A 27,536-nucleotide genomic window follows, 5' to 3' on the forward strand; every position below is an offset into this window, starting at 1 on the left:
GCCTAATAGGTAGGTTCAGTAAATATGTAAATTAGCATAAGTCTTTTCATAAAGTTAATGCAGTTTTTGCTAGGTTATACATAACAAAGAAGAAGAAGACTAAGAAAAACTTGTCAGAAGTAATTTTTTATTCAAAATCCACAAAATAAAGAGGTGCCGTTCTCTGTTACCATACAGCATACAGAGTGTCTTGCTCAGGAATGGCTCTGATTGAGTGGCAGATTGAAGATCTATTTCTCCTCTTGATAAGCAAAGGTGTCTTGAGAAGTAAAATGGCACCCAGAACAGTAAAAAGAGCTAAGAAAAATAAATAAGGTATAAAGATGCTTATCTGGACTGATACTACAACACCTGTTCCCACCCCCAAACAAACAAAAATAACAATTAAAAAATGCCCAGACCACAGGACTGTAGAAAACATAAAAGCATCTTGGCCTTTCTTTAATGCAAATCTTGGTTTAATGCCCCCCTCAACTTGTGGGTGAATTTCAAGGTTGAGAGAGATGGTCTAGTGAATTTAGAGTTCACAGAAGTCAAATTTGTTTCTCATGTTCCCTGCTTTTTGTCAGCAGCTGCTGCTAGCACAAGTGAGTTCACAGAAGACAATTCTCTCCTGAATTCTTAGCCTAAACTGCCAGTGATGGTCTTTCATAGTTATTTGCATGTTCTCAAAGCAGTTTCAGAATGCAATCAAATAGATGGTATCAATAGGGAATATATGAGTACATTAAACGATGTGATACTTACAAAATATTTCAAGTGAAAAATTATTAATCTCTATATATTATATTTTAAAAAAATATAGACTTCAATTTAAGTTTGGATCCCACCTCTGATGATAATCATCTCCAAATGCCTAATACTATGTATACTAGGGGAAAAAAAAGTGCAAGAAATAATGCAATTTTTATTCAAAACTGCCTGTAAATCAAGTTTGCTACAGTCCAAATGTATTTTAAAATGACTTTTCAGCATCAATTAGAATTTGTTTGCTTTTGCAATGGGAAATGGAGCTTGGGGCAAAGATCCCTGCAATAATAACAGAGCTGGCTCAAGATGGAAAGGCTGCAAAGTTAAATCAGTGCACTGTTATGCATGACCTAACTAGGTCTGATAAGCGCTAATGCAGCTGTGTTGCTTTTTGTAGACCCTGAGCTGAAATCACAAGGCTATGCTATCTTATTTGGGTGAGCTCAGGGCTTAATTTGAAGGAGTAGATGTGAATTTTGATTATCAGAATCATGGTTTTGTTGGTTAGTTTGTTGGTAAGTTTACTACTGTTGTTCTTAGACCAAGCAGGAGCACAATGTGCTTACAAGTCATACAAACAGCAGTGGATGATTCTTACTTTACAAATCTCAGTAGCTACTTTCTGTATCTGCTCAGAAAAACTGCAATGAAACATTATTTCAAGAAAACTCAGCAAGGAGAGGCACAGGCTGGTGGGAGTGCCTGATGCCTCTTTGTGAGGCTGGGGACTACAAAGAGTTATTTTGCAGAAAGCGTGCTGTGTTTGAGGAGCTCTGTTGCAGGTGGAGCTACAGGAAGAAGTGAACAAGCTATGCGGTGTTTGAGTGAACGAGCAAGAGGTAGACTGGTTATTTTCAGCAATGCTACAGTCTCAGACTCCCAGGAGTCTTGAACCTCCATTGTGGTGAAGAAGCAGATGGGCTCAGAGCCCTGCAGGGTAATTAGCCAAAGGACTGTTAGCCGGGGCCTGATAAAGGTGGAGGCTGGAGGCACATCACAGCATGTACCACAAGAAGGTTCCTTTTTCTCTGAATTTGGCAAGTAGGACTGGTACCTCTTACAACAGGTGTGGGGCTCTGGACCTAGAAGGCCAAACAACTGATGAGGTATGCATAGATCCTTCTGGGATGGTGAGGCCTCCTGAAATAACATCACCTGTACCCTGCATCAAGACCTCCTCTGTTAAGAGGAAAAGAAGGATAGTTGTCATAGGAGACTCCCTTCCAAGGGGAGTGGAGGTTCTGATGTGCAGACCTGACCCAACTCACAGGGAAGTCTGGTGTCTCCCAGGGCGTAGGATAAGGGATATTAGTGGAAAATTGTCCAGTCTGCTAAGGCCATCTGATTACTCTTTGCTAATGATTGTTCAAACTGGCAGCAATGAAATAAAACAGGGAAGTCCGAAGGCAATCAAAAAAGACTGCAGTGCCCTGGGATGATTGGTAGAGGGATCAGGAGCATGGTAGTTGATTTTGTTGATTCTTCCAGTAACCAGGAATAATATCATAAGATTAGGCAGATCCATTAGGTCAATACATGCCTCCTAAGCTGGTGTCAGCAGAAAAATTTTGAGTTTGTTGACCACAGGATGATCTGCTCAACACCTTGTCTACTAATACCTGATGGGATTCATTATTTCAGAGTGAAAATGTCTTTGCAGTTGTTGGGATCCAGTGCTGGTCACTTTTTAAACATCACCTCCTAAGGGCACAGGAGCAGGCAACTCCCAAACTGAGAAGTCAAGCAGGTGAGGTAGAAGGCCAGCTTGGTTGAACAGGAATATTCTGTGGAAATAAAGATAAAAAGGAAAGTTTATGCCCAGTGGAAGCAAGGCCAAGTGATATGGAAAGAATGCAGAGATGCTGCTCACTGCTGCTGGGAGAAAATTCATGTGGCCAAAGGTCAACTGGAGTTGAAGCTGGCCAGAAATATGGGGGACGATAAGGAGTTTTTCAAGTAAATCAATGGCAATAGGTAATGTAAAAATAACATTGACCTGTTACAGGATGGTCACCTCACAGATGGGGACAGGGACAGCACAGAGGTGTTTAATTTATTCTTCATCTCCATCTTTGACATGGGTGGTGGTCCTAAGGGGATCTCAGTGCCCTGAGCTGGAGGTCCATGACTGTGAGAATGATCAGCTCTCAGCCAACCCTGAAATAGTGTGAGATCTGATGCTTCAGTTGGAACTGTACAAATCTATAGGGCCTGATGAGGTTTATCCAAGAATCCTCCAAGGGCTAGCTGATGTTATTGTAAAGCCTCTCTTGATAATTTTTGAGCTGTCTTGGGAATCTGAAGAGATGCCAGCTGACTGGAAGCTGGCAAACATCCCAATTTTCAAGAAGGGCAAGAAAGAGGACCTGAGAAACTACAGGCCTGTCAGTCTCACTTCTGTGCCTGGCAAAGTTATGGAGAAGATTATTCTGGGAGGTATTGGAAAACAGCTGAGAGACAACACAGGCATTGGTCACAGCCAGCATGGCTTCATGAGAGGAAAGCCCTGCTTATCAATCAAAATTTCCTTTTATGACAGGATACCTCACTGCAGTCTGCAACTTTAGAAAAGGAGGGGTGGACACTGATCTTTTCTCTCTGGGGACCAGGGACAGGGCCCGAGGGAAAGGCCTGTAATTCTGTCATGGGAGTTTAGGTTGGATATTACAAAAATGTTCTTCACCCAGAGGGTGGTTGGGCACTGGAAGAGACTCCCCAGAGAAGTGGTCACAGCATCAGGCTGACAGAGTTGAAGAAGTGCTTGAACAGTGCTCTTGGGCACATGACATGACTCTTGGGGTGTCTGTGCAAGGCCAGGAGTTGGACTTCAATGATCCTTGTGGGTCCCTTCCAACTCAGCACAGTCTGTGATTCTGTTAAAATGTAATATGGATTTGAGTTCTGCCATCTTCTGCAGCTTCTCTGATCAGACCTGCTGTGATCTCTGGTCCCCAGGCTCTCTCCTCTTGGCTGGGAGAGACTGCCTGCCTTCCCAGGGCTTTCAGTGTTGCTGTGCTATGGCAAGTTACCTGAAGATCAGTCTGTTTGGGAGGAATTTTAAAGCTATGGTGATGTTTTGATTATAATCAGCATATTCAATTTCCCTGAGAAATAGATTGTGCTGTCTCAGCTTGCTCTTATTTCTGATGTTGGTGGTGCACGGTATTTGGAATATGAATGTTGCAAAATCTAAAAACTGATCTGAATAAAAGTGTGGAATTTTACACCCTTGTAACCTACATGCTGCTGAATAACAAAATGCTACCTTTTGCTACATCCACATTAAATCTTTGTTTGTATCAGGACAGTGAAGATTCCTGACTCTGCAGATGGACTTGGATTCCAAATCCGGGGTTTTGGCCCTTCTGTTGTCCATGCTGTTGGGAGAGGTAAGCCATAAGAGCTGTCAATGGTACTGCTCAACATATGTTTCATATCTAAATGACTTGGTTGAGATGAGTCAAAATTAGGTCCAGTAATCCATCTTAGATTTTTTTTTCCCAAAGTAACAAACAATATTAAATAAACTCAAATGTAATTGTTCTGTGTACTTATACTCTGTAAGCTTGGATACATCTCCCGACTCTTTTTTAAAAATGTAGTTACAACAATGTTGGAAAGTTAAGTTCAAGCTGTGCATTCTTTGCAGATTAAGGAGTAGCTGAAGGATGCAATACAACTGCATGTTGGGAACATGTGTGTTAATTTGTTAGGTGGCTGTGTGGTTCTGCAATGTTCTGAAAACATTTTACTAAGAAACGTGCTTTTTACAAATCTTTTCAAGAGTGTTAGTGGCTTTGTCTTGGTAATTGCAGATGGTTCACATAAATACTATTTTGGGATGTGATTTTCAGACACTTGCTATCCTAACTCAATGTTTTTGAGTAGCGCATTTGTGCTAAAAGAAGTTGAGGCATTATTTCTTGCTGTCTCATGTTACTTATGATAGAGCAAACTGTGTTTTCAGTTATTTCAGTTGCGTCTCCTTCCCCTCCTGCTTTTGTAACTGAGGCATGAAAAGTGAACTGATCTGCAAAACAGTGAGATTTGAACGGTTTGATGACATTTTTTCCTAGGTTGCTGTGCCAGAAATTAGGTTTTCAAAAGAAAGACTAATAAACTACAGACTTAGTAGCTGATGTGTTAATTATTTCTGCACCTGGATCTCAGTTCAACTGCCTATCATTATTCATTAGGCACATACTTTATTTTGATTAGCCCCAACAATATGCAAGTGCTTGTTTGTGTGATTTGCTAAACCTGGAAGATTTTAAGCATGTGTTTAAATAGTTTGCTGAATTGGGACCTTGGTGTTTTCTGAAGAGAGTTGTTTTGTTGTTTTTTTTGGTTTTTTTTTTTTTGAGAGAGATATTAAATAAGATCTATTTATGTTTATTTTTATGTCTTTTTGGAGGGGAGAGATTGCAATAGATGGTAATAGTGTAATTTCCAATGACATTCTTTTATATTAGATTTTAAACACAGCTTTAATCTAATAGTGATAATTCTGAAAATGAGGGAAGCTCATGTATATTCTGCAAGTTATTTCCTTGTCAGATATGCTCAACTGGCAAGTCATGAAGTCATGACAAGCTTTCTATTTGTCAGCCCTGCAGATTCAGTCTAGCCTTTTCTTTCACAGCCCCTAGCTTCTGCAACCCAGTCTGGCAGTCTCTAGGCAGTCGATTTTTACTTCCTTGGCACCTCTGTGGCAGTATCAAGAGACATTTGGAGGCAAATGTTCAGGTAGCTGGAACTAAGGTCATACTCCAGCAGGCTGTCTTTCAGGAGTGAGTTTGAATTGCACTGAAAAGACCTGGAGACAGCTGCTCTTTTTGTAGTGCCTATTCAATCACTAGAGTTTCCCAATGTGGTTATTCAATTGTGAAAATAAGTTACTGAACCAAATATTTTTTGTAGCTTAGAGAGAATGTTTTGTTTTGGTGTCATGTTGTGTGTGTCCCCCTGTCCCACTCTCTTGATAATTTAATTTGAGATATTCTACTTAATTGTCTTTGAGATTTTTTTCTAAAGCTCGAAGGCCCCCTGCTATAATTGTGTTGGTAGGGAAGATGGAAAAAGAACAATATATTTGGAAATGTCTTTGGAATTTAGATATTTCACTTAATGATTAACATGATACTCTAGTATGCTCTTATGCTTTATGTATTGCCAGCAAACTTCTGTTTTTTATGTAAAATTGAAAGACCTGAATTAAACAAGAAGCTCGTAAGCTTGGGTCATATAAAAGTAGGCTAAGTTTTAATTAGTGACTTTCAAGCTAGAGCCATTTTATCCTTTTAAAGTCCTTTTTTTTGAGGTGAATTTTCCACATTTTCATATTGCTAGTCAATGTTTGTTGTTTTATGAAGCAGCCTTTTGGTAATTGTCTGGTCTCTTTTATGGAAACATCTGCTGGCAAACTCCATTTTCTTGGCATCCAGCTGGTCTACACAAGTACTCTGTGGTCAAGGGAAGTATGTAAGGATCAGTCAGACCAGGTTCTGATTTTTAAAAAAAGAGGTTTTTTGGACTGTAAGCTTGAAAGGAGATGTTTAGAAAAATAAGTTTGCTAACTATGTGGGTTTTTATTAATAGGAACAGTGGCAGCTGCAGCAGGTCTCCACCCTGGCCAGTGCATAATCAAAGTGAATGGAATTAATGTCAGCAAAGAGACTCATGCAAGTGTTATTGCTCATGTCACAGCCTGCAGGAAGTACAGGCGGCCAATGCAGGTATGTCTCATTTGGTGCCCTTGCACTTTTTCTTCTAGATTTCTATTTTTGGTCAAAGTAAACAGTGTGGTGTTCATCTCTATGCACATATCTGCTGTGCTTGAGTGGGGTGAGAGGAAGGAAGGGGTGAATAAAACTGAAGGAAAGCCAATTGAAGTATAAAAGCTGAAGATTGCTCAATGGTGATGTTCAAAATCTGCTTAGTTTCTGCACTGAAATAAATATCATGGATAATTTTTATATGGTGTTTTTAAAGGGCTGTTTCAAGCATTTCTGCAGTCCTATGCAAGAAGAATTTTGAGGTATATTCTCATCTTGATGGAGAGGGAATCACAGAGCTTTCTGCCTGCTCAGCAGCAGGAGAATGAAATACAAAAAATGGATCATTTTCCAGAATTTTGTTACACTTCAGTACACCGAGAGCAGAGTGCATATATTCCATCCATAAAAGAATTCCCATTGCATTCGAGTCTTGAATATAAGTATATATTCAAGGACTCAAAATTTCCTTTTTTTAAATGCATGCAAATTTTGTTATCTTTGTCATGTTAGTTAAGGAGAAAATCTCAGGCTTCCAAGACACAAATTTACGAAGAAAACCAAACCAAGCTGGATTCTATAATGTAGTTTTCCAATTCTCTGCAAGTTTTTCATAAACTGTGAACCAACATTATTAATTGTTTTCACAAACTCTTCAAGTATGTGTTTACTGAGGAGAAAAATCCAATTAAAATTAAGAGTTGAATCCTTCTCCCACACCTACTGCAGAGTTATAAGAATTATATAGTTAGAACTGGGTCATATAAATACAGCGTTTATAAAAATGTTCTTGGGATGTTTGTGTTTAAATGATAATACAGAATTGAAATTGTTACATGGCATATAGAGATCAAGCTCACCTATTCTTTAAAGGAAGATGCACTCTATTAAAGAAAAATGTCCTGTTCACTAGTAACAAAACTGGCTAGAAGAAAAGATAAATTAAATTCATTATAGCAGTTTTGTTCTCTCTGTGTATAACTGTACACTTCCTATGGATATTAGTGACATCCAAAGATAGTTGATTGATGTTGGCTGGTGTGAATGCCTGGATGTTAAAAAATTACTTTGGGTTTTTTAATCGACTTGTATAATAACTTGAATTTTTTTTCCTATACATAGGGGCTTTTTTAGTTTTAAAAAGTAGCTGATCATAATTCGGCAAATTACAGATAACTGAAGTTCCTTAGACAGGCAAGAAGAACTTCATTTAGGATGCAGTATTACCAAAATACTATGGGGGAATTGTCTGAAGTAAATGGTAGGATTCCCAGTGGTGAAAAGACAGCTAAAATTTAATTTCCTATTCAGAAATTTGGTGGGGTGTTTTTATTATTTTTGGAAAATGGCTATGGATTTTTCCTATTTTTTAAGTACAGTGCACACAGCCTATCATTTAATTACCCAGAATATTGCAGTCTCTCCTGTGGTTCCCAATTGCATAATTGAAAGGGAATATTTTTCTGGTTCTTACATCTTTTACTTCTCAGGGTAAAACGTCTTCCTAATTGCCTGGAGCATGAAGCTTCATTACAGATTCCTTCAGTCAATAACTTCATAATTTCTGTTGGACAGTGTTTATCTTCTGTCTTGTCTGAATAAAGAAAATTGAGACCAGATTTTACTTCTTGCAATTTCTTTGCAGTGATACTAATCATGATGTGGCAGATTTATGCTTATTTGTTCTCCTGTAATCATTTTGAAGAACATTGCTCCAAATAATATTGCATTAGATTGGTTGTTACCTTTTGGAATAGGGACTTGCAGGTTGAGTAGTGAGTATTGCCTTTTAGAGATTGGCACAGCAGTCTCAGTGCTACCAAGCACTGAGTAAGAATCCATAACTAAGCACCAAGCTTTGAGGTGAACCTGAGAAATGTGGATTTCATAAGCATTCCTGCTGATCAGCTTCTGCACAGGTGTCTTCCAACAATCAACACAGAGCTCTGAAAGTTAAGCTTTCTTATTCAAATATTTCATGCCGTTGAGTGGAAAGCAAGGCATAGATGAATCTAGGAAATCTAGACACCATACCAGTAGAGTAAAGATAGAAGCTGGTTGTTAGATTTTAGCAAAGGATAGCTGGATGTATTTGGCACTTTGCATGAACATTTTAACATTCAGCCTAAATGTTTGCTGTCCTTGCTTAATTTCAAATTCTTCCATGAACTTCTTTTTGAATTCAGATTTGTCACAATCATGGCATTTATTCTGCTGTAGCTGTTGCAGAAGGAGTGATTAACTTAACTGTTAAGCTTGTTTTGAAGTATAAAGGACAAAGAGTAATCTGGGGATGCTATGCTTGATAGGATCTTTCACAAGGGTATGGCGGACATGTGGCTGAGTTACAGACTGGGTAGAAGATGTAAGAAATACACGTGACTTCTTCAAGGGTGCTATGACACATACAAGCCACCAATGCTGTGCTCATATGTCACTAAGCCACAGAAGATGGTGGACTTTTGGAGCCTGTGGTTCTGTTCTTTTGCAGGGCTGCAGGGGGTGCTAATCTGTGGGAAAAATAAAAAGCATTTATTACTACACTAGTAAAATATTCTTAGTCAAGGCAAATCTGCAATTTGATTTGAAATATGTTAAATTATTTTTGGTGGAGACATAAAAATTGTGGATGTCATGCTGTCACACACTTCATACTGTCTCATGACAATATATGCTGTAGTAAAAAATAACTTGCCAAAATTCTCTGGATTTTTTTTTAACTTATGCCTTAAAAATAGTGAAATAGTTGCTATCAGTTGCACTTGCAAAGCTTTTTCTACCTGTCTATTTTTGTTGTTTTCTAGCAAGATTCTATACAGTGGGTTTACAACAGCATTGAAAGTGCACAGGAAGATCTTCAGAAAGCAAACACCAAACCTTCTGGAGATGATGGAGGCGACGCCTTTGACTGTAAAGTGGAAGGTATGTGATGCTTGTTTGATCTTGTTGCTGCAGAGAATGATGTTATAATACAAGGAAAATGTAGGCAGTGGGTTTGTTTGCAGAGAGGAAATTTTGAGCAGATCATACAATGTGATTTACATAAGAATTTGTTTTCTTATATATTCTAAGCATATAAATTTTACATGCTATTCTTTGAAAACCAGTATCTTTCCCATTTAGAGAAAATACTTCCGTGAATACTTTGCGGAAAATCTGTTTAATTTCATTTGTAAGAAACATAAACCTAGGCATTACCTGATTTATTTTCACCTCCAGTAATCATTTATGGCAAACTAGATACAGTAGTCATTACTGCATGGGAAATAAAAACAAAACTATCCTTCAAATTATTTTCAGGCAATTAATGTTTAGATGAAACTGCATTCATCTGCAACTTGTAATTAAAGAGACAGTTAATACTTGAACTGTGCATTCATAAATGCAGTTATTGTGGTTTCATTTCTGAATGTTGACAGTTTTCATAGTGATTTTCTTCTACTTTATTTAGAAATACTCAGTTTTCCCTTTTTTTGGGTCTTAATGTGTCTGGATTATAAATGAAATGGAATTAGCCCTCTTAAATAACTGTTTGTAAAGAAAGAGTACTGCCTGTTTTGCAATCCAGTATTTTAACATCTACAAATCTACTGGTGTTCTGATTTTTATATTGTTCAACCAGGTTCTTTAATGAATGTGTTTAAAAAGAATGATCAGAACATACCTCTTACTAGAATGTTTGCCTGTGTCCTTTATAGTTCATTCAATGGCCAGGACTTGTCAACTGATTTGTGTTACTTTATTTATTCTAGAGGTAATTGACAAATTTAACACTATGGCAATAATTGATGGGAAGAAAGATCATGTGAGTCTGACTGTTGACAATGTTCATCTGGAGTATGGAGTGGTTTATGAGTATGACAGCACAGCTGGAATAAAGTGCCATGTCTTGGAAAAAATGATTGAACCAAAGGGATTTTTCAGTTTGACTGCAAAGGTATGAAGCATTTTTTGTATGTTAATGTTTATTGTCTTTAATACCAGCGGAGAAACTTGTGGATTTTTTTTACTCTTATGGTTATATGTCTTTCATTTGATACCTTATGATTGGTCACCCTTATCTCTCTGATGTTTTGGAGGACAATTGTGTGCTCAGGAGGCAAAAAGAGTTATGTTGTCATTATAAATTGAGCTTTTAAATAAAAAAAAGTTAAAAGATCTTCAAAGTCTTCCATTCCTCCTGCCCCTCTCCCTTAATTCTTATTTATCAAATAAAAGCTGAAAGAAAGTCCAAGATCTACTGAAATATCTATAAAGGCTATATACTACCCTCATCTCTTAACATGCCTTTTAATTAGTTTTCTCTCACCCTTATAGCAAGGCTTCAGTCTTTGCTGGCAGTACAGCTTATCCTGTACCTTATTTCCTAGCCTTTTTATGCAGAATATACAAGAGGATAGCACTCAGTTTTCTTTTATGCTTTTTCAATGTGTTAGTGTTCTGCCAAATTGAAGGTTTTCTAGAAGTAATGAATGAATTAATTCAGCAGCTCTGCGTAATGTGTGCTGATCAAGTAAATGCAACAGATAATGTATTTCAGAGGAGCCATAGTGGTTACATTAGTAGGAAATTAGTAGTAAATCCATTATCAGACAATGTCATGAGAAGCCAAGCAAAAATACTTATGGGTATAACTTCGCAGGGAATAGATTTAAGAAAACCTCTTTGCATCCCATCCCAAGCTTTGTTTATTGTTGTTGTGCACCATTTTCTGTAATGTTATCAGGCTTTTCAGCTTTAGTTAAAAGGGATGATTAGTAAGGGGAAATTTTAGTCAACTTAATTTCATAACATACTTTTCTTGTTTTTATTATCTTAGATTCTTGAAGCACTGGCAAAAAGCGATGAACATTTTGTGCAGAATTGCAACAGCCTCAATTCCTTAAATGACGTTATCCCCACGGAACTTCAAAGTAAATTCAGTGTCATTTGCAGTGAGAAAATTGAGCATATCTACAGAAGAATCTCTAGCTATAAAAAGGTATGCCCTGCATGTCCTAAGCTTGATTATATTTGTCTTTTAAGGAAGAAACAGGGGAATGTGGTACAGTTTGAATAACTCTTCAGAGTGTCAATGGCAGTGACAAAAATGTGGCTGGAAGTTTGCTATTTTGAAGCATGAATGCCTTAATTGAGTAATTGTATCAATTGTTTTCAAGCCATTCTCTTTCTTATCCCTTTTTTAGACTTTGTGTAGTTTGTATTCTTTCTTATTTGCTGTGTTCAGTTGCAGAGACAATCAACTGCATATTTCCATAAAAGGGCCGTCATTCTTGTAAATGCCTTAAACCAATACTCTAGTGAATTTGCAGATGTTAACCAAAAATGTAGCAATAACAACAGATTTTTTTTTCTTTCTAGTGCAACTCAAATACCAGATTTTAACCCATTTATTCAACTTTTAGACCCTAGCATATCTGTTAAAAGAAGCATCTCTGTAATTTATTAGCTTCACTTGGTTTTATAAAACATAATAGCATGGAAAAATGGAGAAGGTGCTGATTTTTATATGCTTGAGATCTTAATTAATGATATGTAAATGAATAAATAGCCCAGACTATGACCTCTCGTTGCTGTCTGTGCATTTCTCTATAGTTGTTTAACCAAGCAGGACGTAAATGAATCAACCATTTAACATTTTGTTAATGCAACTCATTTTCTCATCCAGACCCCTAGTTCCTCTCTCATGGAACCTAATTGTTGGGAGGTCAATTACTTTGTAGTAGGCTCAAAATGGCTGCAATAAAGTGGGTCTGCCCTGTTTTACCTCATTTGGGGATCTGAGTTGTGACGTTTAGAAACTGGTCTGTTCTGAGAGTTTATACATAAAAATTTGAAAAGAGGGGAAAAAAAGCAAAGGAAAGTGAATACAGGAGCTTCACACATTTGCAGAAGCTGCATTTAAAAGACTAGATAATGATTTTTCCATTTTCAAAGGAAAGTAGGGAAAACTGTTAGGAATACCTGTAGCTCAGTAGTCAGTAGGACGAAAGCCAAAAAGCAGCTTGTCAGGCTTCTCAAGGTGCTCTCTAAAAAGAAATGGAATAAACTGAGTTGTGTCAATGGAAACATCGCAAGAATCCTGATACTGTTAGCAAAAATCTGACTTCTCCATTGTTTGCCTGAATTACAAACCTCCATGTTTCCAATTTGGTTAAAATCCAAATTACCATTAAAAAAAAAATTGTTTTTATATTAACAGTTACAGTTCAGGTAACATGCAGGTGATTTATATGTTTTCTGTAGCTGAAAAATTTGACTGTGATATATAGCCTCTACAGAGGAGGCCAAGACAGTAAATCAAATTTTGTTGTGCTTCCTGAATGTGAAACAAACAGCCTCAGGGAAGTTTTCATAGTTCTTACACTGTCTGGAAACAGGTATTCCTGATACAGACCGCGCTTTAGATCTCATCTGCTCAAAAATCAGTAGTTTCACAATTATAGCTTTTATTAACAATTACTAATGCAGTGGATTTCAGGAATAGATGTGTCATTTTCTTGGCAAGGTAAAGGTAACCATAGTTACAGGAGACTTTCGGAGTGCCTGAGCCCAGCTTGGCTCCTGGTTTTACTGTGAAAGTTCTAATTCTATAAATAAAAATCTTGTGGATTTCTGCAGTTCCTACTATTATTATCAGAACATTTTGCTCCTAATAGACCTCGATTCCAGTGCCATGAGTCCCAGATGTTTCTCAACACATATATGAGAAGAATCTTGGTCCTGACTTATGACCTGATTAAATCATAGCCAGTATTTGGTCTCTCTGGAGCAGGATGTGTGGGAGATTGAGATGTGAAATATGTACTGCTTGCAGAAATATTTTCATCGTTGAATGTCCTTAGTAGCCTTCTTAACAACTTGAACATTCTTCAGCCTTTGAACAACTCCATAATTGGATTTCTTGTAACCCTCCAGATCTTGTTGTGATCTAAAGATTTAAATGTAATTATCCCAGCAAGTGTTCATCAGACTGAAGTAATATGACACCAAAATAAACAGAAATTTAAGTCCCAGTACAGAAGCATCTTACTTTGCAGAAGGAATATGTCTTAATTCAACTGAAGCGTTAGTGAAAAGTTGACTGATTTGAATTTTTAATGACATTCATCAGTGAAGAAACTTTGCAAGTTAACTTTGCAAATGTTCTTATGCATGAGCTGTGGTTCATAGCTAAAGTAGGTCTGTGTAATATTTTGACTGGAGAGATACTGTGATTAAAACACTGATTACATCTTTCCAGAAAAAAAATCTTCCCTGACAACAAACTGCACTGAAAATGACACATATTGACAGAAATCCTACTTGTGACTGACAAATAAATCTCTTTTCCAATTGAAGAGCTTGATCAGATTACTTGATTCTGATGTAGATGTAGTTGCTGAGTGTCCGGTTCTGTCCTCACTATTTTGGGTTGACATCTTCTCATCTTAAAAACCAAATAACTCTAAGCCTATTCAAGACATTGCACAAAATTTAAGATGTTAGAGTCAAGGAGAGGAGGCTAAGCACTGTATTAGAATTAGACCAAAAACTAGACAAAAATTAGACCAGAATTAGACAAAAAAACATTCCTCGTTGCTGAGCTGATATATAGGAGGGAGAAGAGGTGTTGGGCTAGGAAAGTCTGCAAAATGTGGTTTTTACAGTTTTTATGTACTAGTGTTTGTCAGCTTCCTAATGTCATTCAGAATAGAAGAATGGTTGAGGTTGGAAGGTACCTCTGCAGGTCTTGTCCAGCCAACCCTGCTTAAGCAGGGCCACCTAGAGATGATTGCCCAGGACATTCTTTGAGGAGGGAGATCTGACCTCTCTTTCCTGAACCTCTCTGAGGAACTGTGCCAGTGCTCAATCACCCTCACAGTGCAAAAGTGTTTCCTGACAGTCAGAGGAAATTCCTGTGTTTAAGTTTGGGCCCATTGCCTCTAGTCCTGGCACTGGGCACCACTGGAAAGAGCCTGGCTTTGTCCTCTTTGCCCCATTCCTTCAGGTATTCATAGACATTGATGTGTTTCTCCCTGAGCTTTCTCTTCTCCAGCCTGGAGGGTCCCAGCTCTCTCAGCCTTTCCTCACAGGAGATGCTCCAGTCCCTGAATCAGCTCAAAGGGCTCAGCTCCACTGGGCTCTCTCCAGTGTGCCCATTTCTATTTCTGTGAAGCCCAGGCTTGGACCCAGGACTCGAGGGGAGGCCTCACTTGGTGCTGAGGAGAAGAACAGGATCAGCTCCCTCCAACCCCTGGCAATGCTTCTCCTAATGCAGGAGGATAAGATATATCTTATTAAAGAGGATTTCCTCCTTCCCAAATAGGAATTCCAGAATTCATACTTCCTGATTTTGTCCTTATTATAGCTTCAGACAGATATTTCATGGATTTTTGGGAAATAATGGCTTGAAAATGTTGGCAGGTGTTTATAAATGTCATGAGCAGTACAGCAGTTTCAGACTTGCTCCCCAGAAATTAATTTTTTATTCTTTTCCATGGGCAATAAATTCTATCTCTCTGTTACAGAGGTATTTATACATCTTAGAACATAATTTGCTTCAAAAAACAACCCCTTAAAATGTAAAATGAAAAATATTTTCTTTCCCTTTTACAGAAAGGTGGAAATTACAGAGTCAAGACACCTTAAGTCAAGGATGACTGAAATATTTTAAGCTTTTATTTTCTAGCGAGGTACACAAGAATTGTTAGCTAAGTGCAGACACAAGAAGAGCTGATAACCAAAATTTGGTTTTCTTTCTTACTTCTAGTTTTCAAGAGTATTAAAAAACAGAGCTTGGCCTACCTTCAAACAAGCTAAGTCAAAGATTTCACCACTTCACAGCAGTGATTTCTGTCCAACCAATTGCCATATCAATGTGATGGAAGTGTCTTACCCAAAGACCTCAACTTCCCTTGGTAGTGCCTTTGGTGTACAGCTGGACAGCAGAAAACATTCTTCCCATGAAAAGGAAAATAAAAACACCGATCAAGGTAAGTTAATTGAGCTAGAAAGAGCTACTTCCAGTGCTTCTGATATAGAGTCTTAAAAGGTAATCAGTTTAAGTTTATAGCCCAAATATTAAAATTGAGGACAAGTCTTTCTGAAATCACCCTTCTTTTGATTTTTAGTTTTATTTTACAGCATAATAATGGGTAGTCATAATTTCACAATAATTTTTTTCCTAAATAGCTTGACTTTGAAATGCAAAAAAAATGCAAAATTAAATAAGTACATGAATTTTAAACAGAAAAATATTTCAGTGTCTGTTAGGTATTTTGCTAACTTCAAAATGTATGTTGAAGAAAAGATAGTGATGAAATCCCTTTGAATTATTCCCAGGTAAACTGAATCCCATGATTTATGTCCAACATACCATTACTACTATGGCTGCCCCTTCAGGACAGTCTCTTGGCCAGCAAGAGGGCCATGGTCTGAGGTACCTCTTAAAAGAAGAAGACTTAGAAACCCAAGATGTCTATCAAAAATTGCTGTTCAAATTACAAGCTGCACTGAAAGAGGTGGAAACATGTGTCTGCCAAATAGATGAGTAAGTAAATGTTACCATCTGGACTTGTCTTTAACTTTTCCATGGAAGATAATGATAAATCTGGGCAATGTTTTTGTGTAGCATAGGAGTCAATGCTGACTTCAGACAGAATCAAAGTAAAAAATTTAAGTGCGGGTAATGTTGTATTTTGATCTTTTTTGCAGCATGCCTTTTTTCCCCACAGTTAGTAGGTTTTTTTCCAGTTTGTAGTTTTTCTTTAGAATGTGGCAAAGTTAATTAATTTGAATTAGTTGAGGAAAATATGAGGCACACAATGTCACCTACAATTCCACTAAGAATGGAAACAAAGGGCAGAGGTATAAAAATGGCCTTTATTGAACTCTTCAGGTATTGCTGAATAGTCCCACAGATGAATTTTTGAGTGAGACATTACTCACCTGCAGGGAGAGCATTAATTTGTTAGAAATTTTTCAAAACCAAATTGACCTTAAGGAAGAGCTATGGATTTAGGGAGAACCACCCTGGAGTGATTAGAACATTTGGCTTGAATGTGGAAGACTCAAAGTCTCATCACAGTTAGTCCTAATTCAGGACAAGGATTTATAACTTGCTTTTTCTTTAGTAAAGTGAGTGAGTTCACTTCTGGGCTATTTTCTTGGGATAAGAATGAAGAAGGATAAGAATTATTTAAGTTTTGATAGCATACATCCATACATTGATGCATACATCCATATGTAATGCAAATGTCAGAAATTAATTTTGAAAACAAAAATGGCAAAATTTTTTGAGTTTAAAAGACAATCTGTCAGGATCTCCAGTTTAGATAAGTGGTGTGTCATTGTTTCTCTTGTTATCTTGAAGACTGTAGTGTGATTTGTCCTTTCATGTGTACTTTAGGTAGGTTTTCTTTTTTTTTTCCTGTTCTCATAGTAGTTGTAATAGTTATGTAAGTAATTGTAATTATTATGAGTCATTGTAACGTATCACATACTGCAGTGGGAATGAAAGCAAGAATTGACTCAGTATTTTTAAGAAAATGTTGTTTCCTGTGCCTTTACATAGTTCTGCTACTTATCACGCTGAAGATGAAGTAAATTAATTAAATTAATGATAATTTCAGTGCTTGGGTGCGCTTAGAAATGACTATTGTAAAGCCTGTGTTGTCTATCTTCCTCATGGAAGTCAGAATATTATATATGGAATTTTAGTCAATACTTCTGGAAGTTCAGTTGCCAGTATGCCACACCTTTCCTTTCTACTCCCTTGAGCTTGTGGTGCAAAAGTACAGGAAATTCTGAGCCTTTCTTTTGTATAAATGTATATATAAATACACAAACTCACAGAAAAATTGTGCACAAACACAAAGGTTCACTTTTTTCATTCCTAAATTTTCTGTACACTGATCTTGTAGCTGATCTTGTATAAGCTACACAGATGTATTTAGCAAATTTTACCTTTGGCTGATTGGAAGACTGAGACTTTGACTTTTCATACTTTATTCCTCATGGACATTGAGTGGACTGCCAGTGAGTAATTACTGTAGAGGAAAGCAGTTCTAAAGAGGAAACAGGATAGCCAAGAGACCTACTTAAAAGTGCTGAACAGGGAAGAGTGAGCAGTTCAGAGGTACATGGTATATTAGAACATAGTTACAGATGCTAATTAACTCTTGAGATTTAGGACCTTTAGAAACAAAAGATAGAGTGAGACAAAAGATAATCCAACAGACATCTTTAATTAGAAATTTTCATACTTAAACAGCTGGGAGGAAATGCTTGTTTTTGTGCTTTTTATAAAGAGAGTAGGATTTATTTTTTCTGTTGTGGGATAGTAACAATAAAATTGATGCCTTTTTTATTGAATTGATTATTATCCTAAACAATCCTCATTATTTTAATATTCTCGGGGTGGATAATATGAACATGGTATCTATCACAATTTTTAATTTATGTTGATATTGTGTGACAGAAAAATTGGACTACTGAATGACTGTTTGGTATGCTTTATACTTAGCGTTGGAAAACTTGCTCATGCTTGTTACTAGAGGTCTCTGCTCTGTGTTGAGGTCAGTACTGGTCTGTGTTTCAGCTCACAAAATCTTGAAGCAGTGTTATCTGCTCAACCTCTGCTGTCTGCTAGCGAACTGAAAAATGAGTGTTACATCTGAAAAGCAGGTCTGTGAGAGCCTATGGATTATGGCAAGGGAGCATTTAAGAGAAGATTTTGTACTCCTAATATTGTCTGCATAGGAGTTTATAAGATGGTTTGCTGATGAGTTTCAGTTGGATAAGTGATGTAGTAATGACACAGAGAGAGAAATACACAAGGAAAATGTATTGCCTTTCCACAGCCTCTCCAGGCTCCACTGTGCTCACATTCAAATAGTTTAATGGAATCCCAATAGTTCTTTAGTGATGCTGCAGATACCCCACATTGCTGCTAGGTGTTACACAGAAATAAGTCCTTTTTCAAATTGTTTTCTATATGGTGACTCTGCTGGGTTCTTGGTTCTCATGCACTCAGTGCTCTCCCACCATCCCAGCTCTTTTTTGGAAAGATGTCTTTCCAAAAAAAGATACAACATTTTTCAAGCCTCTGTGGAGTGAGGGAAAGGCAGAAGAAGGCTTTTTGTTACTGCCTTTTTAAATTCTTTATTCTTTGACTAACCATAACAAGTTTTGTTTGTCAGGATTGTGTTGACTTGGGTTGCACATATGAGTAATTCCCCTGGTAAGGATTTTATTTTAAGGATTAAATTTCTCTGTTTCATTGAAATATTCTTCATAGAGACTCTCTAGCTGTTAGTTACTATTCCCTCATGTGTTCTTTGAGAGCTAGATATTTAAGGTAATTTTGTTTGGGGTAGGCCCATCTCTGGAGTAAATGTATTGTGCATGTGTCATGTTTAAGAAGAAAAACAAAAGTATAATTTAAGCAAGATTATTGGGGAAGGTATGTATCCAGGTTTTTATTTTAAACTCCCTGGAGTGAGTTTTTTAGAGCACATCAGTGACTTCAGTAACTACTTTCTCCAGAACCTGGTAATCCAAAGTTCCATCTTTCGTTTGTGGTAGTTCAGCAAAAAAAATTTCCTTTAGAAAAACAGCTTGCCTGTTGAGAGAAATGGAAAAGCCCCTTTAGGACAAGATCCAGCTACCTTAATCAGTCTTTTACTGAGCTCTTGGCAGCAGTGACTAAACAGGTCACATAAAAGAAGGGGATATAATAGTCTGTCTGTGTCTTGACAAATAATTACTCAGGGGAAGATATTTTCAGGAGCTGAAATTGCAGTTCATTATAATTGTTTCTTAATCTTGATTATTTTCTTCCAACAACAAAATCCCCGAGAAGTTACTAGAATTAACTTTTATTTTTACATGGATGAGAGTGGGAACACAAGAAGAAGCAAAAGTATAGATTTACCTTTGTCCTTATCTCATGTTTCAGCAGGCAGAACTAGATGGTCTTTTTGGAATGAACCTTTTGATTTAAGAGCAGTGTTAGAATGTTCTGCCACAAATTTTTCTAATCTGTTTTTGAGTTCCATAGATATTTCTTACTAAGAAAATAAGTTTTACAGGTATGAAGAACTGATTTCTTAGGGTTTCTGCTTCCTTAACACATTTATTTTAGGACAAGTTCAAAAACACATATTGCTCTAGCATGAGATCGACACTGAACACTGATGTAAAATGTGGGTCCCATCTCTCTTCCTGTACTCATGGAATTACGCTTGTCAGTGACTGGAAAGAACTGAGTTGTGATTTCCTATTGCTATGAAGTGTTAAGGCATAATGTAGCCCAAAAGATATCAGTCTATTGGAGGGGTGAGTTTAAATTCTGGTGGAATTACATGTTAGGTATCATTTTTCTGTATTCTAGTTGCAGTTCAGATCAGTATCTGTAACTAAATGTGGGATAAAATCTTGTCTGTTCCCATCAGTGGGGAGAATTTAATGTAAGAAGATCTAAGCTATTTTTGAATCCTACCATGTAGTTGGTAAGAAAGTTTGCCAGTTGACCATTCTGACAGCTCCTTCAATAAAACCCTGCTACTATTTCGAAGTAATTCAAGGGAGGAAAAAAAGTTTAGTTCAGTGTCCTCTGATTTCAGGTAGTTAGCAAGTAGTTTTTGCAAGAAAAATGCTGCTTTTGAAATCCAAATAGTAATTTGAAAATGTGATTTTAATGGAGTGTTTGAGCAATAGGAATTAAAGGACAATTGCCCATTATTGCTGTTCTGATCTTGAAAGTAAATTAGAGCATCTCAGTATGAATTAATCATCCAAGAATATGAATTTTTCACTGCCAGTATTTCTGCATGTTCTAAAAGTAGCAATCTGCACTGTTCTCTCTTCTTGGCTGGATGTCACTTTTGTGCTCGTCACAGACGCCTGTATATTAATCATCAGTTTTACTAGGGATAATGGCTCAGACACTTTGAATGTCACGAAGTACACAGAGATGTTAATAAAGACAATTAAAATGCCCTAGTAGAATAGTTTGTGGTGCACACTGGCATGTCTTGTACAGTATTAACTGGGAAAATACATGCTATTCACAGACAGGCAGTTACGTCCATTTGTTTTCTTGATTTGTGCTAAGAAGCGCAGGATTCATATTTAAAAATAGTTATGTTAATATGCAGTTTGACCCCAAGTGTCCAAGAATGTGCTGTATTTCTTCTCCAGCTGGAATCATTGCTTTCATACATGATGAAGTATTTGGTAAGGTTAGTGGGTTTCACTGTTAGACTTTCTGACAACAGAATGTGTCACTTCCTTCCCTTGTTTCAAATAGATATTGACTGAATTAAGATATTCCCTTCACATACTACAGAATAATAATTGGAGGATGCTGATGAGAAATGTTATCCTGTTGCTAGCTCACTTTTGAAAAACCTGAATTTGCCTTTATTTTTGTGTGTTTCACAGCCTTCTTTCTTCAATAACGTATTCTCCCAAATCTGAACGTAAAACACCTGAGCCTGTAATACCAGCAGACAGTGATAATGAAAAGGGGGAAAGGAATGGGAAGAAAGTCTGTTTCAGTGTAACAGGTGATGAACAAGAAGATTCTGGTCATGATACCATCAGTAACAGGGATTCTTACAGGTAACTTTAGTAATAATATTTTTATTTTTCAACTGAATCAAATATGGAAGCTTGTAAAGTATCAAGTGGTTATAAAGATGACTAGAATATGATTCTGACATTACTAATGGAGGAGTAACTAGCCACAGGATGTGTGAAGTAAAGTCTTATGAATACAGATTAGTTATTATATCTTAGTTGCCCAAATCTGGATAGGCTATCGCAACCAGAGATGTAAAACCTTACTTTAGATTACCTGTCTTACAAAAACTAGCAATGACTGGTTATTATGTCTCCAACAACAAACCAAATATCTACCATGGAAAGCAAGGTGATAGACCCACTGTTCTTTCTGATCTAAAGAAAAATATAATACTTATCAACATATATTTCTCACCTTCTTTCACTCTAAATACTGAAGCATCACCTCACCTCTGGAATTTGAAATGCGTACTGTGAATGTGAAGATTAATAATTTTGGAAAGGAAGGAGTAATTATATCAAGTATAGTTCTTATATAGATGATACTCTCTTGCTTAGAGAAAATTGGCTAATGATATAAAAATGAAATTCAAATTTTAGCTGCAAGTAAAATGAGAGTTCATTATTTGTTCAGTATCATTATCATGCTCAGAAATTAGAATCTCAGTAGGTTTATCATTCTTCTACAGAACTCTGTGTTGCTGAGATCTCTTCCCTAAGCTGTATTTGATTACTGCAGCCTGGTAGATATGAACTCCTCATCAGAGTAGAAAGAGAACTACACAGATGTAAACACAGAGATAGTTTGCACAGATTAAGTTCATTTTGTTCTTACCATGGTGAACACACAAGCAAAGTTCTTGGTCCAGCAGAAGCACATTTAGAGTTTGCTGGTGTTCATAAGCTGCTCCAGTGGTGTGTGCTTGCTCCTGTTGAGAGGTTTCCCAGCTGGCACAGGATTTGTATGTGGAGAAAGAAGGTGTGACCCAGGACATGAGTGTCCCTTTGTTCAAAACATTTTCTTTATTCTGATTCCTCTCCTTTATAGTCCATTCTGGCTGTGTAGGAATAATAGAACCTAGGATTCCATATACAGAATAATCATAAAATTTGTGCATTAAGGACAAGTGTTGGAGTGAGATTAGAATGCTTTTTTTCTTTGCTTAAATAATTGTATTAGTCAATACTTAAAAATCTCTAGCTATCGTAAGGCCACAGTGGTTATTATTGGAACTGTTTGGCTAATTTCAGCCATTATAATGCTCTCATTTTGTGTAGAGTCTCCTGCTAAACCTTATAATACAACACAAAAATCATGCAGAATGATACAGCAAATGCATCTAATCTGTTTCTCATTTTCCTGAGTTTTATTTTCTCATGCTTTGCACAACCCAGTTTTAATTAACCTTCATCTCCCCTTTGGAGACTTTAATAAGTGAATAGAGTTAGTTAGAAAACATTTCTTAATATTCAGCCAGAAATTTTTAATACTCCTTGGGACTGTTCACCCGCTATTAGGAACATGTTGTTACTGATGTCTTTTCATCTACTTAATGGTTATGATTGTAATTACATCATATTGGCTTCATTTAAAAGTTTAACTCCTTCACTTACCTCGTTGACTACAGGTCCAAAACATTTACATTAGCCAGGAAATGTAAGCCACTCTCCCTAAATTAGTGAAAAGTTACTTCTGTAGCTACACAAATAAAGAAAACAAAGAGGGATCACATGTATAACTGCAGTGTTATTTTAAGAATGGATATGTTAATCTTGGTGATTGGGTACACCCAAATCATAAAACAAGACCCATATCACTATGTATAAACCTCCCTTAGGTACACTTTTACATTATCTTACATTCACTTGGGTTTTTAAGACTCCCTCTGCTGGATAATTACTTAAGCATCTCCTGCATTGAAACGAAATGATTTTCATATGACTAAACAACTCTGAAGACTTTGAATTCAAATGTATCTTCATAGGTTTTTTAGTACAAAAGTCTGTATTGCACTCTGGTTTTGCTGCAGGAGTAGGTATCTCTCCATGTATTTTCTGTACAGAACAAATTGTTTTTGAGAGAAAAGAGCAGAAAAAAATGACAAATTTAGATCCCAAAATCTCCCTATTAGACCAATGTGGGTGAGATTTCATATGCATAGAAGTTTTGACTGAAGCCACAGATGTAAATGTCTATACATCTCTAAAAAAAGAACGGCTGGAAGAGATGGGATCATGAACTGTTTTTGCTGACAAGGAAAATAGTTTGTAATTTCAGTTTTGGTGCTACTCAAATGGATCAAATATCTTGTAAACCCACAGTGAGACTCTGTTATGCAAGTTGTAAAGACTCAGTGTTTGTATTAGCTGTGCACCAGGAGAAAATGTGAAGTAACTAAAACATTTGAGGCCACAGATTCAAAAACTACCACTCATGCAAGAAAAGTTGGTTGTTTTGCATTCAAAGTCTGTATTACTGCTCTGCAAGTACTTGTTCACAGGTAAGGGGAAGGGAGATAATTGAAGCATCTATTTTGGGAATCCGGTCTCCTGAGCCTTACCAGGACTGCAGATTAAATTAAAGTCTAAGCACAGGGACCTTCATTGTGTATAAAGAATTACAGAGACTGTCTCATCATTACATTTAGGATGGGAAAGGGAAAGAATTTCCATAACTTTTTTTGCAGAGCCTGTGTTAAAGGACATAGCTTTATTTATTTTTTTTTTGTTTTGTGTTTTATTTTCAAGTGACTGCAACAGCAATAGGAACTCCATTGCCTCTTTCACCAGCATTTGCAGCAGTCAGTGCAGTTCTTATTTTCACAGTGATGAAATGGATTCAGGTATGTTTAGAAAAGTCATCTATTAATCTGTCTTCTTTTCCTTTTATTAAATTTTATTATTTTCATTTGCCTGGCAGTTTTATTGTTTTCATTTTAAAAATTGTATCCTCCTTAGTAATAGAAGTTCATAATTTTGCTTCTGCCTAGCTAGTGCTGCACTTAGGAATCCTTCTGTAAAAGAGAGCCAAAATTCCATTATGTCTGTGAATAGACTGTATTAGAGCTCCTGGAGTCAGTGCTTTTCATGTCTTGACAGTGCACTGTGTGGCACAGGGTGAGGAGCATTTTAGGTGAGTGTGGAACACTCTCCTAGCCAGTGTCAGCACCTAGACAGCAGGATATGGCTCTGTGTGTTTATAGGAAGGAATGTGAGACCACATAGGAGCACATTCTTGTTTATGCCTCGACAAATTAGATTTAAGTAATTGCAGCTGCTAATAGGAATGGGATGGAATTTAACTGCATGGAGAAGGAGGTCATATACTCAAGGACTAATAATAAAAAAATATTTGCTCTAAGCTGGGAGTTTATCATTTGGGAATGATGTAGGAAAAGAAAAAACTGAGCATATTATGAATATGACCCACCAGTGAGGTCTGGCCATAACTTTTATTGCTCATTGTTCCAGGAGAGATATTTTCACTTGGAACAGGAAAGTATTAAGACATTATGCAAGGCATCTGAGATACCTTGTGAATTATGCAGAGTAATGTGAATAAGACAGAATTTCATTTCCAGAAATGATACATACTTACACAGCAAAGCTAATACAGAGTAAAGGATGAAGGATATAATGAATTGTTAATAAAAGAGGAGACCCAGGGTCCCTATCTTCAGCTTAAGATGAGAATGAGCTGATATACTTTTGTGCAGCATCAAGCTGATGCCTAAAAGAACATGTCTTTGCTAGCCAAGCACAGATGCAGTGCTTTAGATGACAAATACTGCTGCTCAGGGAAACTCACACTCTCTGCTGGCTTAATTTTCAGCTGGTTCCAAAGCTAACCTGGTCAACTCCAGGCCAGGGGTTTTGGGCACTGTGCTCTCTTGAAATTAAAATCCTGTAAAGGAGTATAATGGTTGTAAGGAACTAAAGGAGCTAAAAAAATCAAGGACAGAAAAGTGGCGTTCAAGTGTTTCACTGACATAAGAAAAATGAGTGTAGATTAACCTTGAATAAATTTGAATTATAAATTATTAACTTCTTGTCTGTAACCAATATCAAGGAAAAAAAAGCAGTTTTAAGCTCAATTTTTCAACCTTTTTTGAAAGAGTTCAAGGTATGTTGCCTGTTGTCTGAAAGAGCAAGTGACAGGGCAGTGACCTAAAAGAGTCCATCTCCTTTGCACTTTCTTAAGAAATGATGTGCTTTGTGCTGCTAAAAGCTTCATGTCAAATAATTTGGGTGCTGTATTTTTGCTGAATTACTAAAATCTCAGAACCATTCAGTTAGTAAGAACATTAGGACCGTGAATTATCTGCCGGCTCATCTAGAGCAGGTCTTCCAGAACATGACCAGTTGGCTTTTGAATATGGTCCTTTCTTTAAGGGCTATTTCTGTATTATTGGGTAACTAATAAATGCAAAATATGTGGGGAGAACAGCTACTATAGTCCTGACAGTGTTAGCATCAGTCTGTGTGCAAAGCAGATTATCTAAGCTGCAAAGGTTTTGGAAAACATGCTGAAGCTTCTAAACAGTTTCTCATTTTAAAATATTTTTCAGGGGATGAGCTTCCCATAAGTGTTCGAATCTCCCATGATAAACAGGACAAGCTCCATAGCTGCTTGGAGCATCTCTTTGGTCAAGTATGAGATTATTTTTCTTGCCTTTAATATTGATGTCCGCGCTTGAGTTTAAAATGTCTTTAGAAAATGCTTCTTCTTTTTGATTTTCCTTCCCACTGTTTACTGAGATGGTATGTATTTACTCATTTTCCCTCAGTTTTCTGTAAATAGTCCAAAACTGCAAATTAAACAGGCCCTTAAATTTAGTCTAGCATTCTCTAGTTTGTTACTTTAACTAGAGCCATTAGGTAAGAAAGAATCCAAAGTTGCTCGCCAGGAGTCCACATTTCTTACAGGAAGGATTTCTAATTGTTGCTGTAAAAAGCATCTTTCTTACAGAACCTTGGTCCCAACAGGTCGATTCAATTGTCAATCTTTTGAAAGGACCAGCTGTGATGAGGGCCTTTGAGCAGACAAAGTACTTCACACCAGGTCGAGGCCTCCAAGGTAACATTTAATTCTAGCTATGAGAATGAAAAGGCAGCTTGAAGGGTCCATGGCAATGGCTGTCTGCTCCTTGAGCTGGTGTTAAAGGACTGATTTTGCTTAATCTTGGTATATTGTGCAATAACTGATTGTTGAAGTTCATTTTAAAAAGATATTAATTCTTGGTTGAAAACTGACTGCTTATATTATATTGCATAATGTAGGAAAAAATTTCAAATTCAACTGAATTTTAGACTCTGAACTGTTGTATTGCTGAGGATTTTGAAGAAAGAAGCAGTGTTGTTATATTGCAGGTGTTTTTAATACATTTTTGTTACAACTACTGAAGCCATTGCTGATCTATTTTATTACTAATGCCATATTTTTATTTTTTTAGTTATGTTATGTTTGAAGTTGATTTATAAATAGTTTGTGATTTATAGTCACAGCAATATTTATGCCAAATATATACTTATATAAATATTACTGATTGCTTAAAAAGAAATATCCTGTATGTAAATTCAGGCACTCTACTACCACTTGTATGGTTGCTTAAGTCTAAAGGTATGAATAAGCATCTGGTGGTGGTCATAAGTGATGAAAAAGAGAAAGGACTTCTTTCAGTAGGCTGAGTTTAAAAAAAAACCAGCAAGTTCAATGGGAACCTGAATGTTTTATTAATGTCAGTAGTAAAGTGTATTGATCCCACACATATCTTTTAGCAAAGAATACTGGTTTTAGGTGGCCAGAGGGTGTTTTTACCCCAGTTGTGAGGTTTTACAAGGCCTGAATTGCTACCTGCTAAATGAATTTGCATGAAAGAGCATATAACTTTCTTTTTTTTTTTTTTCTTTCTTTTTTAGGGTGGGTTTTTTGTTGGTTTGTTTAGGTTTTGGGGTGTTTTTTTGGTGTTTTTTTTTTTAGTAAGTAATTTTGGTTTCAATTTAATTTTCTGATTGAAACAATTTTGCCTTTGAAAGTTCCAGGGTCCCACTTACCATGCACCTTTTGTGTGATGTACCTGCTTCAGAAAGAATCATGTCTGAGGATGCTGCTCCCTCTCCTTAGACTTGAGCAGGGAGCTCAGATGACTGTTAAATCTGTCACCATAGCTTTAGCTAGAGTTAAATAAGTTGCCAACTCCTTGAGCAGTGAAAACATTTAGAAAAACAAAAATGTCTTACTGTGACTTTCTCAGGAGGCTTAAGCAGAAAAATACTATTTTTGTCCTTGCTTAGAGTTTCAGCAAGAAATGGAACCAAAGCTCAGCTGTCCGAAGAGGCTGCGACTCCACATCAAGCAAGACCCTTGGAACCTCCCCAGCAGTGTCCGGGGCCTGGCCCAGAATATCAGAAAATTTGTTGAAGGTTAGTAAGAACAACCTGATC

At 36.9% G+C, this 27,536-nt stretch overlaps 1 protein-coding gene and 1 long non-coding RNA gene across 3 annotated transcripts in view; one reads left to right on the forward strand and one right to left on the reverse strand.

The window, feature by feature from the left end:
* The window catches only part of PREX2 (phosphatidylinositol-3,4,5-trisphosphate dependent Rac exchange factor 2), a 173,365-nt gene that overhangs the window by 83,085 nt on the left and 62,744 nt on the right, over positions 1-27,536 (forward strand). For both annotated transcript variants that reach the window (XM_071420634.1, XM_071420644.1), the window contains 12 exons: positions 4,054-4,139; positions 6,349-6,485; positions 9,329-9,446; positions 10,277-10,461; positions 11,344-11,505; positions 15,277-15,499; positions 15,849-16,056; positions 20,952-21,131; positions 23,841-23,935; positions 25,661-25,743; positions 26,079-26,169; positions 27,387-27,515. In XM_071420634.1, coding sequence (XP_071276735.1) covers positions 4,054-4,139; positions 6,349-6,485; positions 9,329-9,446; positions 10,277-10,461; positions 11,344-11,505; positions 15,277-15,499; positions 15,849-16,056; positions 20,952-21,131; positions 23,841-23,935; positions 25,661-25,743; positions 26,079-26,169; positions 27,387-27,515 — 1,697 coding nt within the window. The remainder of the gene's footprint in view (positions 1-4,053; positions 4,140-6,348; positions 6,486-9,328; positions 9,447-10,276; positions 10,462-11,343; positions 11,506-15,276; positions 15,500-15,848; positions 16,057-20,951; positions 21,132-23,840; positions 23,936-25,660; positions 25,744-26,078; positions 26,170-27,386; positions 27,516-27,536) is intronic.
* LOC139586981 (uncharacterized) lies at positions 111-22,209 on the reverse strand. The gene is made up of 3 exons (XR_011678114.1): positions 21,928-22,209; positions 12,489-12,553; positions 111-9,034 (listed from the first exon to the last, which is right to left on the reverse strand). It is a non-coding gene; the product is annotated as an uncharacterized lncRNA (long non-coding RNA).

This window comes from Agelaius tricolor, unplaced genomic scaffold (genome assembly GCF_023055355.1).
Source record: "Agelaius tricolor isolate 1412-34295 unplaced genomic scaffold, bAgeTri1.0.p SCAF_2, whole genome shotgun sequence".
NCBI lineage: Eukaryota > Metazoa > Chordata > Aves > Passeriformes > Icteridae > Agelaius > Agelaius tricolor.